The 15,097-nt window shown below is 37.4% G+C and overlaps 1 protein-coding gene across 2 annotated transcripts in view; it reads left to right on the top strand.

Annotated features, from left to right (window-relative positions):
* hat1 (histone acetyltransferase 1) overlaps positions 1 to 12,439 on the top strand; it is a 34,202-nt gene extending 21,763 nt beyond the window's left edge. For both annotated transcript variants that reach the window (XM_003226153.3, XM_008118863.3), the window contains exons 5-11: positions 2,833 to 3,012; positions 3,220 to 3,341; positions 3,844 to 3,948; positions 4,277 to 4,383; positions 7,585 to 7,736; positions 9,447 to 9,563; positions 12,039 to 12,439. In XM_003226153.3, the coding sequence (XP_003226201.3) occupies positions 2,833 to 3,012; positions 3,220 to 3,341; positions 3,844 to 3,948; positions 4,277 to 4,383; positions 7,585 to 7,736; positions 9,447 to 9,563; positions 12,039 to 12,206 (951 nt within the window). In that variant the 3' untranslated portion in view covers positions 12,207 to 12,439. The remainder of the gene's footprint in view (positions 1 to 2,832; positions 3,013 to 3,219; positions 3,342 to 3,843; positions 3,949 to 4,276; positions 4,384 to 7,584; positions 7,737 to 9,446; positions 9,564 to 12,038) is intronic.
* Positions 12,440 to 15,097: the final 2,658 nt, after the last annotated feature.

Here is a 15,097-nt window from a genome sequence, read left to right as displayed (position 1 = left end):
ATAGAATGTACGCTCATTTTGTTGAATGTAATGTCAGGCTTTTAGGGGTTGTATTGAAGGACTAGGGTTTTGTTAAGTTGAGACCAATTCATTAAGTTTTATTGCCTGGTGAGAAGCGCCAATACGTTATTGTGAAACTTCATCAAATATTCATAGTGAAAGAGAAGTAGTACATGTATTCAATCAAGTGGTCTTTTGGGGGCCTGAAAAGGATTATGATGTCTGCTCAGCTGATAATCTGTAACATTCACTTGGCTGCTTAACAAGGCCAATTTTAAGGCAGTTTTGCTTCCTCATCTTGTCATTTTTGGTTAAATTAGATTTAAAAATGAATCCTATGGGTAATTTTGTTACCCATGTTTGCATTTTTAATTTGGTTTATAAAGTGTTTTGATTAAGAATCAAATCCCCATGAAAATGTTTTCATGACAGTTCTGTCTTTAGAATTTTTATGCATTCTGTTTTAAGCAAACAAGTTGGTCTTAGAAAAAGTTTGTCTTTATCCTGGTGCTATCAATTAGTAAACTAGACACTCCAATTTGTTTGATTTCCCATTAAAGATGTAAGTTGGAACTGAACATTGTGGTCAGAATGTTCACTAAATTCCGTATTAAATTATACATTTGTATGAATGGTAGTTACAACGCAGCTACCCTTGAACCTTTGGCTCCACACCGCATTTTCTACATTTGGTTGGTTCAGAGTGGTGAAGTGTTTTGCTAGGATATAGCAACAGGAAAGACAGAAAGTTCCTTATGCCAATTCTTGAGATTAAAGGATCTGAGAGAAAACAGTATTTCTTCCCTTTCCTTTTCTTTGAATTAATGTCAAAAATGTAATGAAAAAAACCCTCAACCTCGGTTGTGTGGGTTTGGGGTAGTCTTTTTTTAAAGGTCTGTTGTGTTTTCTGGCTGTTGTGTTATGTCAAAGATGACATTCTCTGTTACAGTGAAATACTGTATTTTTTTCTGAGATAGTGTTAATTTTTAAAACTAAACTGGACTGTGTGCCCTTTTCAGTTATACCAAATCTATTCATTAATATATTTATAAATATATTCATAAAGCTGTAGAATCATAGAACCATAGAATAGTAGAGTTGGAAGAAACCTCATGGGCCATCCAGTCCAACCCCCTGCCAAGAAGCAATTTTGTTATATCCTCCCTGAGTCCCTCTGGGGAGATAGGGCAGAATATAAATGAAGTTTTATTATTATTATATGTCTGGAAAACGTGGAACATCTACAGATGTTACTCTCAACTTCTGGAATGATTCCATGAGCGTTGCCTCCGGAAAATCCTGCAAATCTCTTGGGAAGACAGGTGGGCAAATGTCAGCATTCTGGAAGAAACAAAGACCACCAGCATTGAAGCAATGATTCTCCGCCATCAACTTTGCTGAACTGGCCACGTTGTCCGAATGCCTGATGACCATCTTCCAGAGTAGTTTCTGTACTCTCAACTCAAGAATGGAAAATGGAATGTTGATGGACAGCAAAAGAGATTCAAAGATGGGCTTAAAGCCAACCTTAAAAACTCTGGCATAGACATTGAGAACTGGGAAGACCTGGCCCTAGAACATTCTAACTGGAGATCAGGTGTGTTGTGGAATTCGAAGAGGCATGAATGGAGGGTGAAAGAGAGGAACATGTCAAGAGGAAGGTGCATCAAGCCAGCCCTGGTCGGGACCACCTACCATCTGGAAATCAATGTCTTCACTGCAGAATAACATGTGGATCCAGAATAAATCTCTACAGTTACTTATGGACCTATGATATTTAAACATTAATATATGGTCAATGACAAAAGGATAATCTTCAGGTCTCTGCCATTTCTTAAAACATTCTTGGTGACCTAATACTTTCTTCCTCCTGGTAGTACCTCCAGAACCTCAATTGACCTTATATGTGTTGGCCTCCTCTTTCGCTATAGTAAAAAAAAGACCATAGAATTACTCTATGTATCAATCTATAAATTTTAGTCAAAAATCAAAACTCAGAAAACTGGGTCAACTTGTCCTTAGATCGTTGTGAATACTGTGCTTTAACTCTTCTAAAAAAAAACTCAACAATTTCCTTCTCGGTATAGAGGGTGAAAACAAGAGCTTAGTCCATCCCAGGAGAAGCTAAAAGAAGCACCCACCCCTTCTGCTCTCTCTGCCATATCGCTGCTTCATGGCTTTTCAAATATCTGGACAGGGAAATGGCGGCAGTGGCCAGATATTTGAAAAGCCATGAAGCAGCTCATCCCCTGAGACAGCATTGGTGATTTCTCCTCTTCATTGAATGACTCTTAACTTATCCACAGGTCATATCAAAGTCCATAATTTTGGTCCCTAAAACTGGTCTTACATGCTTATACTTGAGCAGATACAGTAGCTGTTAATGAACACTGATATTGATACCGTATGAATGGCCAGGCTTTTTTTTGTCTCCCATTTCTAATTAGGATGCAAACAACTTCCTTCAGCAAAATCTAAATGGTTTTATAGCAAACTTTAGAGTAATTCCTTGGAAAAGTCGATTTGATTTACTGTTTATGTGATTTACTGTTTATTTTCTCTAAATGTAGGAGGGCGATTACTCTGAGCTTTGTATATTAAGGACCACAAGGGGGCATCTAGTGAATGCCAAGGATCCATACATAGCATTTGTTATGGCTAGGACAAAGGTCTAAGCAAAATATAGGAAGCTGTCTTATGTACTAGACTAGCACTCTCTCTAAATCTTGAATCATTTAAGTTTCTATTTATTTGTCCAAAAATATTAGCTTCCCTACATTTTCAGTAGAAAAAAACTCTTGTTGCATCTCTTTCTCTTTTCTTGCATTTCAGGCAGATGATGTGGAAACTAAAGTTAGAGAAATAATTCCACCAGGTTTTAGCAGAAGTACAGATGACTTTATATCTTTACTGGAAAAAGAGGTTAACTTCAAGCCATTTGGGATATTACTACACTCATATTCTGTGCATAATGAAGAAGCAGGCGACGACATTACATATCAAATATATAAGGTAAAAAAAAATCAAAATTCCTGTTGAGACCAGGTGGTTTTCATTTTAATATCTACAACTTCTTTTGATATATGTTGAACTTTATGTTTGCAGAATCATCCTTTCCAGTGGCTTGTAATTTTTTCAGAAACTCTGTTATTAAGTCTTTCAAGGTGCTCTTCCTTTCTGTGAAGAGTTTCACCTGACTTCTTTTGGCTTTTTCCCTAGGCTGATATGACATGCTCAGGGTTTCGAGAGTATCATGAAAGGCTTCAGACCTTCTTGATGTGGTTTATTGAAACAGCGAACTTTATTGATGTGGATGATGAAAGATGGAACTACTTTCTAGTGTAAGTACAGTTCTAAAGCAACAGTGGACCTTATTACTTCCACAAAGACTGCATTTTAATCGTGGCTGGCCAATTATTGGGGCAGTATAATGATATTTTTCCCAGCAAAGGAAAAACTATTGTTTATCAGACTGGAGTTTGCATCTATTATGCTTTCTGAGACCTTGAGAATAGACCCAAATTAAATACTGTTGTCTGTTGTAGCCCTGAATGTAGGGCTTAAACAGTAAAATGAGCTTTGCCTGTGTTTTCTTTTACTTACCACCTATTCATCTTTATAATAGGCAAGTGCGCTGAAGTGCTGTAAAGAGGCCTGATTTATCCAAGTTGCTGCACACCAATTAAGTGAATTGTACATTCAGAACATAGCAGGTGTACCCATTGGGCCCTCACAGAGTAGCTTGCTGACACTGAAAATTCAGCCAGAGAATGGAAAAGAAAATGGACACTGCATGGGAGCGCGACTGTAATTGACCTGCTTGGCTTTCTGTTTTATCTGCAGATTTGAGAAGTATAATAAGGACGGAGCTACGCTCTTTGCGACCGTGGGCTATATGACAGTCTATAATTACTATGTGTACCCAGACAAAACCCGGCCACGTGTAAGGTAATTGGCAGCATAACACGTGCCTTGCCTTTTATTTAGAAAGAGAGCACTGTTGAAGTTCCCAATACTTGTTGTAAGGGTGTTTTTTTGGGTTTTTTAAACTTCAAACTTATCTAGCCTTGCATTTATTTCAGTATTTTGCACTTGAAATGGGATGAAATCTCAAACCTATAGTGTGCTATATTGGCACTTTAAAAGTGTTTTGTACATAAAGTGTCCTATATTGTGAATCTGCAAGTTGCTGTGTTAAAAGAAAGCAAGCTGATTCCTAGGGTAAAGGTGCAGTTCTTATTTTCTGCAAAACTTTTTTTCTTGTTCATACTTCTAGCCAAATGCTGATATTGCCTCCATTCCAAGGTGAAGGCCATGGGGCTCAGCTTTTAGAAACAGTTCACAGATACTATATGTCGTCTCCTACAGTACTTGATATAACAGGTATGTAAATGAGTCACCGTTTATGTGAAACTTTGAACATTATTTTCCTGACAGTCGATACTGCAACTTTCTGAGTTTATCTGTCAAAATTACATTATCTTTTGTAGATTAACTGAAACAGAGGTCAGGGTTAATGCTACCCTTCCTTTCATAAGAACTGTGTATAATGTAATTCTTCAAATCCTTTCCTTAGAGGGAACAGTGCTCCATGGAAATCCAATCCCTGACATGAAAGGATTACCAGTTAATTAGCCATTTTTATTGCAGACCGCACAGCTGACTTGACAAGAGATTTAGGTTTTTGAAACTCCTCACAGAGCTTGCTTCCTTTAGGCAAAGCACTAAATCAGAAAAACACTGTGTGAGACTTGTCTTTCTGAACACTAAAACTGTCTGCACCATTTTTATGACCTTGAAGATTAAAAAAGTATGAATGCTTGATGAGCATGAACTTGGAATCTGAGGAAATTTAAAAAGATACTGAACTTTAGTGATGGTTTAGATTTTTGAAAGTGTTTAGAATGAATTGTATAGTTCTGTGGGTCATGACTGTATCTCTATTCAGCCACATTTAAATATCTTTATGGGCCTACCCATTATAATCATTGCAAAATGACTATATTTGATGGAAGGGCAATTTAAATTAATGGGAAAAACAACTTTCAGCACATAAACATTTGAAAAAATATTGTCAGTTTTTTAACTCAAATTAAATCTTTGATTATTCTAAAAAGATTTCTTTGTTCACCAGAAGGTATGTGTATAATTAGTAAGACTAGCACTTTTGCCTGACCACAAAATTCTTACTTTTGAATTTCAAAACTTGCTTGTGGCTTGAAGTCGGGAAGGAATAAAATACATCAATTCACATAGAGCAGTTTTTTGAATCAGGTAGCTCCAAGATTTGTTGGGCTGCAACTCTCATCATCCCCAGGAAATATGCTAACACGTATGATGTGCCAGGTTGGGAGTTCTGGTTCTGGTCTGTAATTAAATCAAGAAGTTTGCTTAGAGCTATAGCTCAGTGCATAACAGATCTATGTTTGTTATGTGGTTCTTTTTATGAAAGTTTCTTGAAATTACTGCATTACTTTCTATCATCTGTAAAATAAACTTTAAAATGGAAAGGGCTATGGACAAGAATGTAATTAAATGTACCAGACCATAAATAGAACATGCATTTACAATCTGTCACTTTTAACAAGACAGAGATAAGAAGTTAGGCTGTACAGTAGCAGGACACTGCATCAATACATGGAAACATGGTGTGTATTTTTCCAGTAAAACTGCTCTAAAACAGATTTTAAATTGCCCTGTAGAATAATCTTCTAGGGAGCATGCTGTTTTTGACTGGGAGTTTGAAAGGTATGGAGAGATGAATTTCTCTTTTTCATCCATTTCTCATTGCTGCTGTTAAGGGAAAATTGAGTTGGAAAGATAGGAGGGGGATAGGAAATTATGAAAGTGAGATGGCATTGAAAGTTATAAGGTGGTTGTATAAAGGGTGCCTCAAACTGAGGGAGATGTAAAAGGTAATCAGATTTATAAAGCAGTTGCTGGTTTAAAGTGAAATTGAACTGGTTAACCTATTGATGTGTTTTTTATGAATATGTTACTTTGTGATTTGGACTCTTCCTATTTCCTGTATCTACTTGCAAATTTGAACATTTCTTTATTTTAATTATGCTATTGCTGTTTTATCAGCATTTTGATATTAGCCATCATGAACAGTATTTTAGAGGAAAGTTAGGATATAAATATAATAGATGAGATAAATGAAAAATGTCTGCTAATTTGTGATCTTTGCTCACATAAATTTGAATGAACAGTGAAAATTGTTTAGAAGTAGAACTCTTACTCTTGCTTTCCTGAACCTTTTAATTCTCCATACCAGCAAGCTTCATGTTTCTTTTGATAGGAAATGTGTATAATTCCTAGAATTGCCCTTAGTGTGTTGTAAAATTATAACATGATATAGAACACCAAGTAAAAAAATTTTATTGGCAGGACTTGATAAGAAAATTCTGCATTTCCAGTTTTGTTAGAATGGAAACTGCTAAGATGGACTTTCTGGAGAAATAGGCATTGCTTTGTAATGACTCACACTTTAAGAGGAAAGCATCAGCTGCTAAAACTCTTTGGTTATGTTAATTACCAACTGCAGCAGTCAGATTACATTCAGAAAGAGCACTGTTGCATAGAGCATCTAGTGCATAATTTGGTTACCACTGAGACATGCTTCCTATTATTTACCATCAATTCCAGTTATTTTCAATTATTCTTTCAAGTGTGTGTAGTTAGCAGACATTTTCTGTATCCAGTGTAATGATAAGTCATGGTGGGAAGAAAAGTTGTAGTAAATGTTCTTTTGGGGAAACGAATAGTCATTCATTTGTACTTACTCTGACGCAAGCTGCTGTGAGCTGTGGTTGTCTCTGATGGGAAGAAACAGATGTAAGCCGCCCCGAGTCCCCACGGGGAGATGGTGGCAGGGTATAAATATTAAATATATATATATATATATATTGAAGGGATTCTGCAAATATTCTTTGTTTCATCTTGACTGAGGTAGTCTGGTGTTGTGGACAACTTGGGAAGCGAGGATGAGGACATGCTGGAGGCAGCCCAGCAGCTCCCTCAGCCAAGCTCTGAAGCAATGTCCATGGAAGGAGTTACTATTCCTCAGCCTACTGAGCAAGCACAAGCAGCTTCTTCAGAGCAGGTTGAGGAAGAGTTAATTTTTCCAGCTTTTGTGGACTTGCGAAAAGAGAGGTCTCAGCAGTGCAGGTCCTTGAAATTAGCCTAGAAGAGAGCGAGCAACAGGTAACACTTATGAATTTAGTATTTAAGGAACTAAAGAGTGGTTGCTGGCTGCAATATCAGTTCTAGAAGCTACAACCTGGATTCTTGATATCTTGTGTTTCCTGAACTCTGGACTTACCTTGGACCTTAGTTTATGGACTCTGATTCAACCTTGTACTCTGAGCACTCTGGTAATCAGCTCACGACCCTGGAACAGACATTTATATTCTCTCTTGTGTTATTCTGTTGATGTTTGCATCTCTGTTGGACTATCTGCTTGACCTTAGTCTATTGATTTATGCTCTGGATATTTGGGGGTCGAAGCTTAGAAGTATTTGGGTAGTTATTTGTAAAGAAAAGACAAAACAATTCAAAATTGCTGGTTTTTTGTTCTTTTAGCTGAAGATCCATCTGAAAACTATGTGAAACTACGAGATTTTGTATTAGTGAAACTGTGTCAAGATTTACCTTGCTTTTCGCCAGAAAAGCTTGAGCAAGGTTTCAGTCAAGATATGGTAACAGAAGCTCAACAGAAGTTGAAAGTAAACAAGGTATATGATATTAACATATATTAATGCAAGCACCGTATGAGCTACATCTTATATTGTTTTTCTGTAAACAAGAGAAATCTTTTTTTTGATGGGGATTTTGATGTAATGGGGAGATTTGGGCTTGTAAGAAGCTCATTTCTCCCCTCTCTTGAAAATCTGCAGAAGAATGGGGTTGATAGGCTATAAAAGTAGGAGAAATGCGTCATTCACGTGCGCACACTTGGCACATGATCAAAAATCCTGTTTACAAACTTCAGTTCAATGTACCAGTCTTTTTTAGTTGCTGGCTTATCATGGAATGACAGTAACTTTATTTTTCTAGCAGTAAAAGGATTCAGTAGTGCCTTTTGCACATGTGTTTTCTCGGGGCTAAGTTCCATAAGAGAGAACCATTTGAAGAGTGTACATCAGATAGATTTGCAAAATGCTGTGGGTAGGAAGAAGTGGTAATAGGAAGCGCTATTGCACCAGAACTGATTTTCAACTTCTTATTACTTTCCTGGGAAAAAATGTATTAAATTTGGACATGTCAGAGGTGATCTGTTGAAAGTAAATGGACTCCTAAAACAGTATCATGATGTTACAGTTAGAAATACCATATCCACTATTCAGGCTTCTCATGTTGTAGATTATTCCATGAACAGGTTAACATTCTCTCATGCGAAATAATATCCAAGGCAGTGAATTAGTGGGGGCGGGTCTCCTGTGGTCCCCCAGATAATGTTGGGCTGCATTTCCCAAAATTCCTCAACAATGCCTATTCTGGCTGCGTCTGATGGAGTTGCCCTCCATCAAAATCTGGAGTGTTACAGCTGAAGCCATTTGCAAGTTTGACTTCAAACACCAAATAAAAGCAAGATACGTTTTAAAAGATTGGCTACCTGCAAAGAAATAATTCTACAATTGTGTTCTAATATAAATGCTTTATTTATGTTTCAATATTAAAAATTGATGTGTTTTAGTAATACCTTCTCATCTTGTATGGTGTTTTAAATCCCAATCTAGTCCAACTGGAATAAAATAAATATTTTCCCAACAAATGAGAAAGATTTAAATTAATGGTCCTTTGTCCTCAATGGCTCATGAGGTCTGTAGTATGGAAAAGGTTTACAGTGAAGGCAAATAGTTCCCTGAATATAATCATAGCCAATTTGATGAGGAATACTCTTTTCACAGGCTGAACTACTATGGGAGTGCAATAAGTTGCTACACAGGGAAGAACAAGTTACATCTGGTAATTGATTTTAGCAGTGTAACTGCAAGGGGGATTCTACCACAAAGTTGGTTTTAGAGGCACATCAGAAGTAATAATGGTAGGAGGAACCTCTGACGATAGTAACAAAAGCACTTGATAATAGGGTTAAGGGAGAGAAAAAGGAGATATCTACTATCATTGGTTTCCCTTGAGGCAAAGGGACTAAATGCAAACTCTTGTTTGCCTCATATTATATCAGACTCAATATTGAATGGCTTATGGTTTCTTTTCTTCAGTTCTGAAGAAAATGCACATACAGTTTTTTCCAAACTAACATTTTGAGTTGTCTGGTCCGGAAATTTTTGTAGCAGGATTGTAGCAACACATTACTCAGTGTGATCACAAGTTTTTGAGGTTTATGGACTGGGGATGGGGCTAGAGAACTTTGAAAGATTGTAAGATTTTTCAGTATATTAGGAATGTTTGATGTATATGCTTCTCCTCTTGTTTGCCAGCAACATACTAGACGGGTTTATGAAATTCTCCGGCTGCATGCAACAGACATGAGCAATCCCGATCAATCTAGAAATTACAGATTGGATGTAAAAAGAAGACTAATGGGACCTTATAAGGTATTTTTTAAAAAAAAAATTATATGTACATATTAAGACTTTTAAAAAAATGTCAATGACTAAATTATTAGGATATAGTTTCTACTATTTTTATGTTTATGGGTGTACATCCATGTTTCTGTTAAATGTATTTGTTACTGTGTGCCTTCAATAACTTCTGGCTTAGGGCGCCCCTAAAGTGACCAGGTCATTCAGTTTTCTTGGCAAGATCTGTCTAGAGGGGTTGCCTTGCCTTCCTCTGAGTCTGAGATAATGTGACTTGCCTAAATGGGTTTCTATTGCCAAGCAGGGTTGAAATTTTGGTCTCCAGAATCATACTCCAGTGCTCAGCCCAATATGCCATGCTGGTTCCAGCTAGTAGTACTATAACTGATGCATAAGAAATGAAGCCACACATATTAGTTTGAGACTATTGAGTTGTAATACGTAACATTGCCATGCTAAGAATAAGAATCTGATATTTTAGTCTTTAGAATATGATAGCAAAGGAGTGTACTGGGTGCATTTATATAAATTTGCAGCCCATTTCTTGTATAACTTGTGGATAGAAGGTCTGTAAAGAACAGTAAGATTATAAACAGTTTCCTTTACTAAAGTGGATAAGTATAAAGAAAGAAAAAAGGATATTCTGTGCATATTGTACTTCAGAAAAAATCCAGATATTGGTCTGTATTCGTTGAAGGTGACTGACTGACTGCCTTTTCTTCCTGGGTACAGGCCCTTATTTGACTCATGGGATGCCTTTAGTGCAGGCATGGACAAACTTCGGCCCTTCAAGTGTTTGGACTTCGACTCCCGCAATTCCTACCGGCTGTTAAAAATTGTGGGAGTTAAGTCCAAAACATCTGGAGTTTGCCCATGCCTATGGCATGTAGTTCAAAATACCTGAAGTTTGCCCATGCCTGCTGTAGTGGGCATCCCAGTCTCTAGGAAAGTTCAAGGAATGGAGAGTTACTGCTCTTGTGCATATGGGAAAAGATGCAGTGCTTTTGTATTTGGATTCTTGGGTGTTTATATTAACATTTACTCCAGAAGAAAAAATACACTCAAAGGCGGTTTGTGAATCTTCATAGCTATTTTATTAGTAAAAATATAGCAGATCGATAATTGGCATCAGAGATAAAGGATCGGATTCCCAAGAAATTAATGCTTACTGCTAAATGTATTTATATCTATGTTAGCACATATTTTTCTGGGCTGATATTTCTAAAAGTGTTTTTGGATTTTGCAAGCTACTGAGAATGATTCCCTTCTGAACGGGAACATTGAATGCTAATTCTTATAAATAAGTAGGTAGAGTTCATCTGGAACTAGAAGATTAACTGAGTTGAAGACTTTGTAGTGCATCTTAAGTGCTTCAGGCGCTATTGAACTTAGAAATAGATTTTTTTTCTGACTAGGTAGAAATCAGTTCCAGCCCTATAGTTCCCTCAAGTCCATTCATAATTCAGGACCAAACATGAGAAAAGCCAGCTGTACAAAGATGCACAGTAGAGTCTCACTTATCCAAGCTTCATTTATCCAATGTTCTGTATTATCCAAGGCAGTCTGCCTTTTAGTAGTCAATGTTTTTGTAGTAAATGTTGCAATGTTTTGGTGCTAAATTCGTAAATACAGTAATTACTACATATCAATACTGTGTATTGAGCTGCTTTTTCTGTCAATTTGTTGTAAAACATGATGTTTTGGTGCTTAATTTGTAAAATCATAATGTAATTTTATGTTTAATAGGCTTTTTTCTTAATCCCTCCTTATTATCCAACATTTTTGCTTATCCAATGTTCTGCCGGCCCATTTATCTTGGATAAGTGAGACTATGGTACATGACTGTGGGAGGAACTGCTTAACTCCTTCTGTTTCCTGACAATCACCATCCCCAAACACCTTTTCTTCCCAAGTAAGGAGCATACAGGACCATTTAACATCTCACGTATTCAATTACTTTAGACGTCTGATCTGGTTGCTGCAGTTCCTAGATGTTATATATCATTGTATCAACATTTGCTGATTATGTCCTTCCTTAAGAGAAAAGTCTTGACGAATGTGTTATAGCAGAGTTTCTCAAACGGTGCTTCCCCAGATGTTTTGGACTTCAACTCCCACAATTCCTAACAGCTGATAAGCTGGCTGGGATTTCTGTGAGCTGACGTCCAAAACAACTGGAGGAGCAAAGTTTGAGAAACACTCTTAGGATCCACATGGGCAAGAATACTGTAAAAGTTAATTGCGTCCAAGGCTCAATTGAATCAATTGAAAGATATTTAGTTTGTCATTATTGAGTTGTATCTTATTGTGTGTGAAAAGCAATCAAGGTTTGTTATATTCTTGTCTGCATTTCAGTGAATAAGAAGTGGCAATGAAATTTTCTGAAAGAGCTCTTAATATTTCTGTGTTTATAGGTTCAATTGCTTTTTAAAAGTTTTAATAGCAGTGATCTGTGGCAATATTTTCATGCACGCTCCATTCCTTTTCCAGAAAAAGCAGCGAGAGATTGCTAAAATGAGAAGATGCCTGAGACCTGAAGAGCTGACCAATCAGTTAAACCAAATAGACATAAACTTACAACACAAGCAACTAGAGGAGAACTTCCAGCAGCTTGTTTCAGATTACCGAAGAGTCCTAGAACGGCTGGCTCAAGTCTGAGGATGCTACCAGAACTGTGCAGATTTCTGTACATTGTGCTAAGAAATTCATCCTTAATCACGGCCTCACTGTAAAATTTCATATGATACTTTAATTACTTTCGAGATGACTGTGGTTCTCTGTGCATTTTGGGTATTTTCTATTTTTGTGTTGTAGACTTTTAAAAAATACCTGTGCTTAGATTTGGGGGGCACTTTGCTGAAATAAAGAAAGTAGATTGAGATGCATCAAAAGGAGTACATTCTGAGTTTTTGTATAATTATAGAGAACTGCCCAGAAATCCTCTCTTTTAATTGCAAACAATACTCAACAGGGTTATCACGGTATTCATGTCTGCAACTGATGTCACCAACAGGTGCTACATGTTTCCCCAGTTTTCTAACAGCATGGGGATTGTTTGGAGCAATACAGCTGATCAAGGAGGGAGCTGAAAAACAAGAGTAGGACTTCCGGTTGGTGGCTGCATGGTGGACGACGTGTCCCTTTAGAGCTCTAAAGGGACTGCCTAGGACCTAGATCAGGGGTTTTTTTTAGCCCCTCCCCCAAATGGCGGACTGAGGCCAGGGGTGTGTGACCCTTACGGCGCGACCGGCCGACAGTGTCAAGAGCGACGTCTCCCTCAAGACGTTCCCAAGACGCCCGGCAGCAGTATGTGAAGAGGGGCAGATCAGGTCTGAAGTGAGAGGGGCCGCATGGTACCCTTTGAGCCCACCTGCCACCAGCTTTTTTTCCAAAGAAAGAAATCATTACAACAAAGAAGATTTAAAACATTACATCTTACTCTTCAAAAATGTCAGCTCTGAAGGATTTCTTGAAAATTTAAGCTACAGACGGATGCAAGATCGAAGAGACGAACTCAGAGGAAGGGGGGGAAGCGGGGGAGAGAAGAGAAACGAAAGGGAGTGGGGAGAGTGAGCCTTCCGCAGCCAGAATTGAGGGGGTGGCATAGGAAAGACATAGGAAAGGAAAAGAAAACCAAATATCAAAGCCATCATTACTGCGACCTTGGAGGGTTTGTGTCTATTGAACCTCCTTCATGAACAAAGAAAAAGGAAACCATTGAGTGCTGGGAGGCAAGAGCAGCTGGAGGTTGGAGGCCAGAGGAGGAGTAGGAAAGGCTGGAGGTGGAGCGTGGGGGCAGAGCGTGGAGATGTGGGAGGACTTGTTGTGTGGAAGTGAGCAGACGGCAGGGAGGCGAATGGCAAGAGAGGCAGGGGAGGTAAGAGCAGCCAGAGGAACAGGACGTCTGTGTTAAAGGAGAGTGAAAGCGGAAGGGGACGTAAGGGGGAAGTGGTGAAGACAACGAAACCTAGAGCTACGAAGAAAGGGAGGGACAAAACCTCACACAAATATATTAAGACAGCCATAGAGATAGTGAAACGAAAGAGGAAAAGTATAGAGAACTCACTGGAAAGAGAGAAATATTATTAACACTAAGTAGATATAATTACATGAAACTGACTAATCAAGCCAAAGAGTGCTGAGTAATTTAAAGGAACAAGGGAACCTGGAAAAATCAAGGATATTAAGAGCTATAAAACATTAATAGAGAATACAAAGACAGCATAAGGACATAAGAAGGGCAAAAGAAGGAATAGATAGGGAAAGATAAGAGAACTAAGAATAAGTCCAGAAATAAACTGCAATAGCAGAATGGCAAACACAAAAGGAAAAGCAATACAAACCCCAAAATTACAAACAAAAAGACTCTTTACCAGAAGAGATAGGTTTCAAAGATATTCTGATGGAGATACAAAAAAATCTCACTTAAACAGGATATGCAACATCAAGCAATACAAGATGAAATTCAAAGCTTAAGACATGAGATAAAAGAAGAAATGAAACTTATGAATGAAGATTTGGAAAATGTGAAAAAGTCAAAAAATGGCTAAATCTCAAAATAAATTGGAATATAAATTAGAAAATTTAAATCATAATACTCAATTGCAAGATGAAATTATGGAAAACAGAATTAGAATATCAGTTAAGAATTAGAAACCCGGTAGAATCTTTTAATGAAGTCTTTTAATGAAGACTTAAAACAAATAGTTACAGACCTACTAGCTGGATTATTAGCTATTACTGCGGAAGTCATAGATCAAGACCTGGACAGACTACATCGTATAACTACAGAATACTCCAAAAGAAGCAAAACTGCATGGGATACAATAATAAGCTTCAGCAGAAAGAGGATAAGGGATGAAATCTTAAAGGAAAATGCAAAAAAATTGGTCTACTATTAAGACAAAAGGGTGATCATAATGAAAGAAATTTCACAGCAAAGCTTAAACTGACGAAGAAAATACACATACCTGACCGAAGAATTGATAAAAAGGAAAATCAAATTTAGATGGGAGAAGATAGAAGGAATCACAGTAACATTAAATGAAATAAGATATTGGCTTAACACGCCAAAGCCTTCTATATGGAACACATCAAGGGGAAAGTACAAACACAAACTGATGGTAATAGGCAAGGAAAGGGAAAGCATCCGGGCAAACAAGAAAAGAATATAGAAAGGACAGATGAAGGTGATGAATATGAACGTAAAGAGAATAAAGAGAGAGAACTGAAAAGATTAAGACAATTCTCCTCAGAGAATTACCAATTCCTGAACCCGCAAGAGGTGTTACACTGGGAAATGCAAGACGCATTGAATGAATAAAGAATTTTAAATCTACTCAAATAATTTTAACGGGATCAACTCCCCAAACAAGAAGAAAGAGAATATTCAATTATTTAAAGCAAAAAACTTTTGACCTGATAGCGTTACAAGAAACGCACATTGCAAACAAACATGTCAAGCATTTGGTGCAAGAAAGACTAGGGAAAGAATACTACACATCTGCCAATGAGAAAAAATGAGGAGTGGTTTTATACATAAAAGAATG

This window comes from Anolis carolinensis, chromosome 1 (genome assembly GCF_035594765.1).
Source record: "Anolis carolinensis isolate JA03-04 chromosome 1, rAnoCar3.1.pri, whole genome shotgun sequence".
Classification (NCBI taxonomy): Eukaryota; Metazoa; Chordata; class Lepidosauria; order Squamata; family Dactyloidae; genus Anolis; species Anolis carolinensis.
The sequence above is the reverse complement of the archived record's forward strand: the minus strand, read 5'-3'. Positions and strand labels throughout refer to the sequence as shown.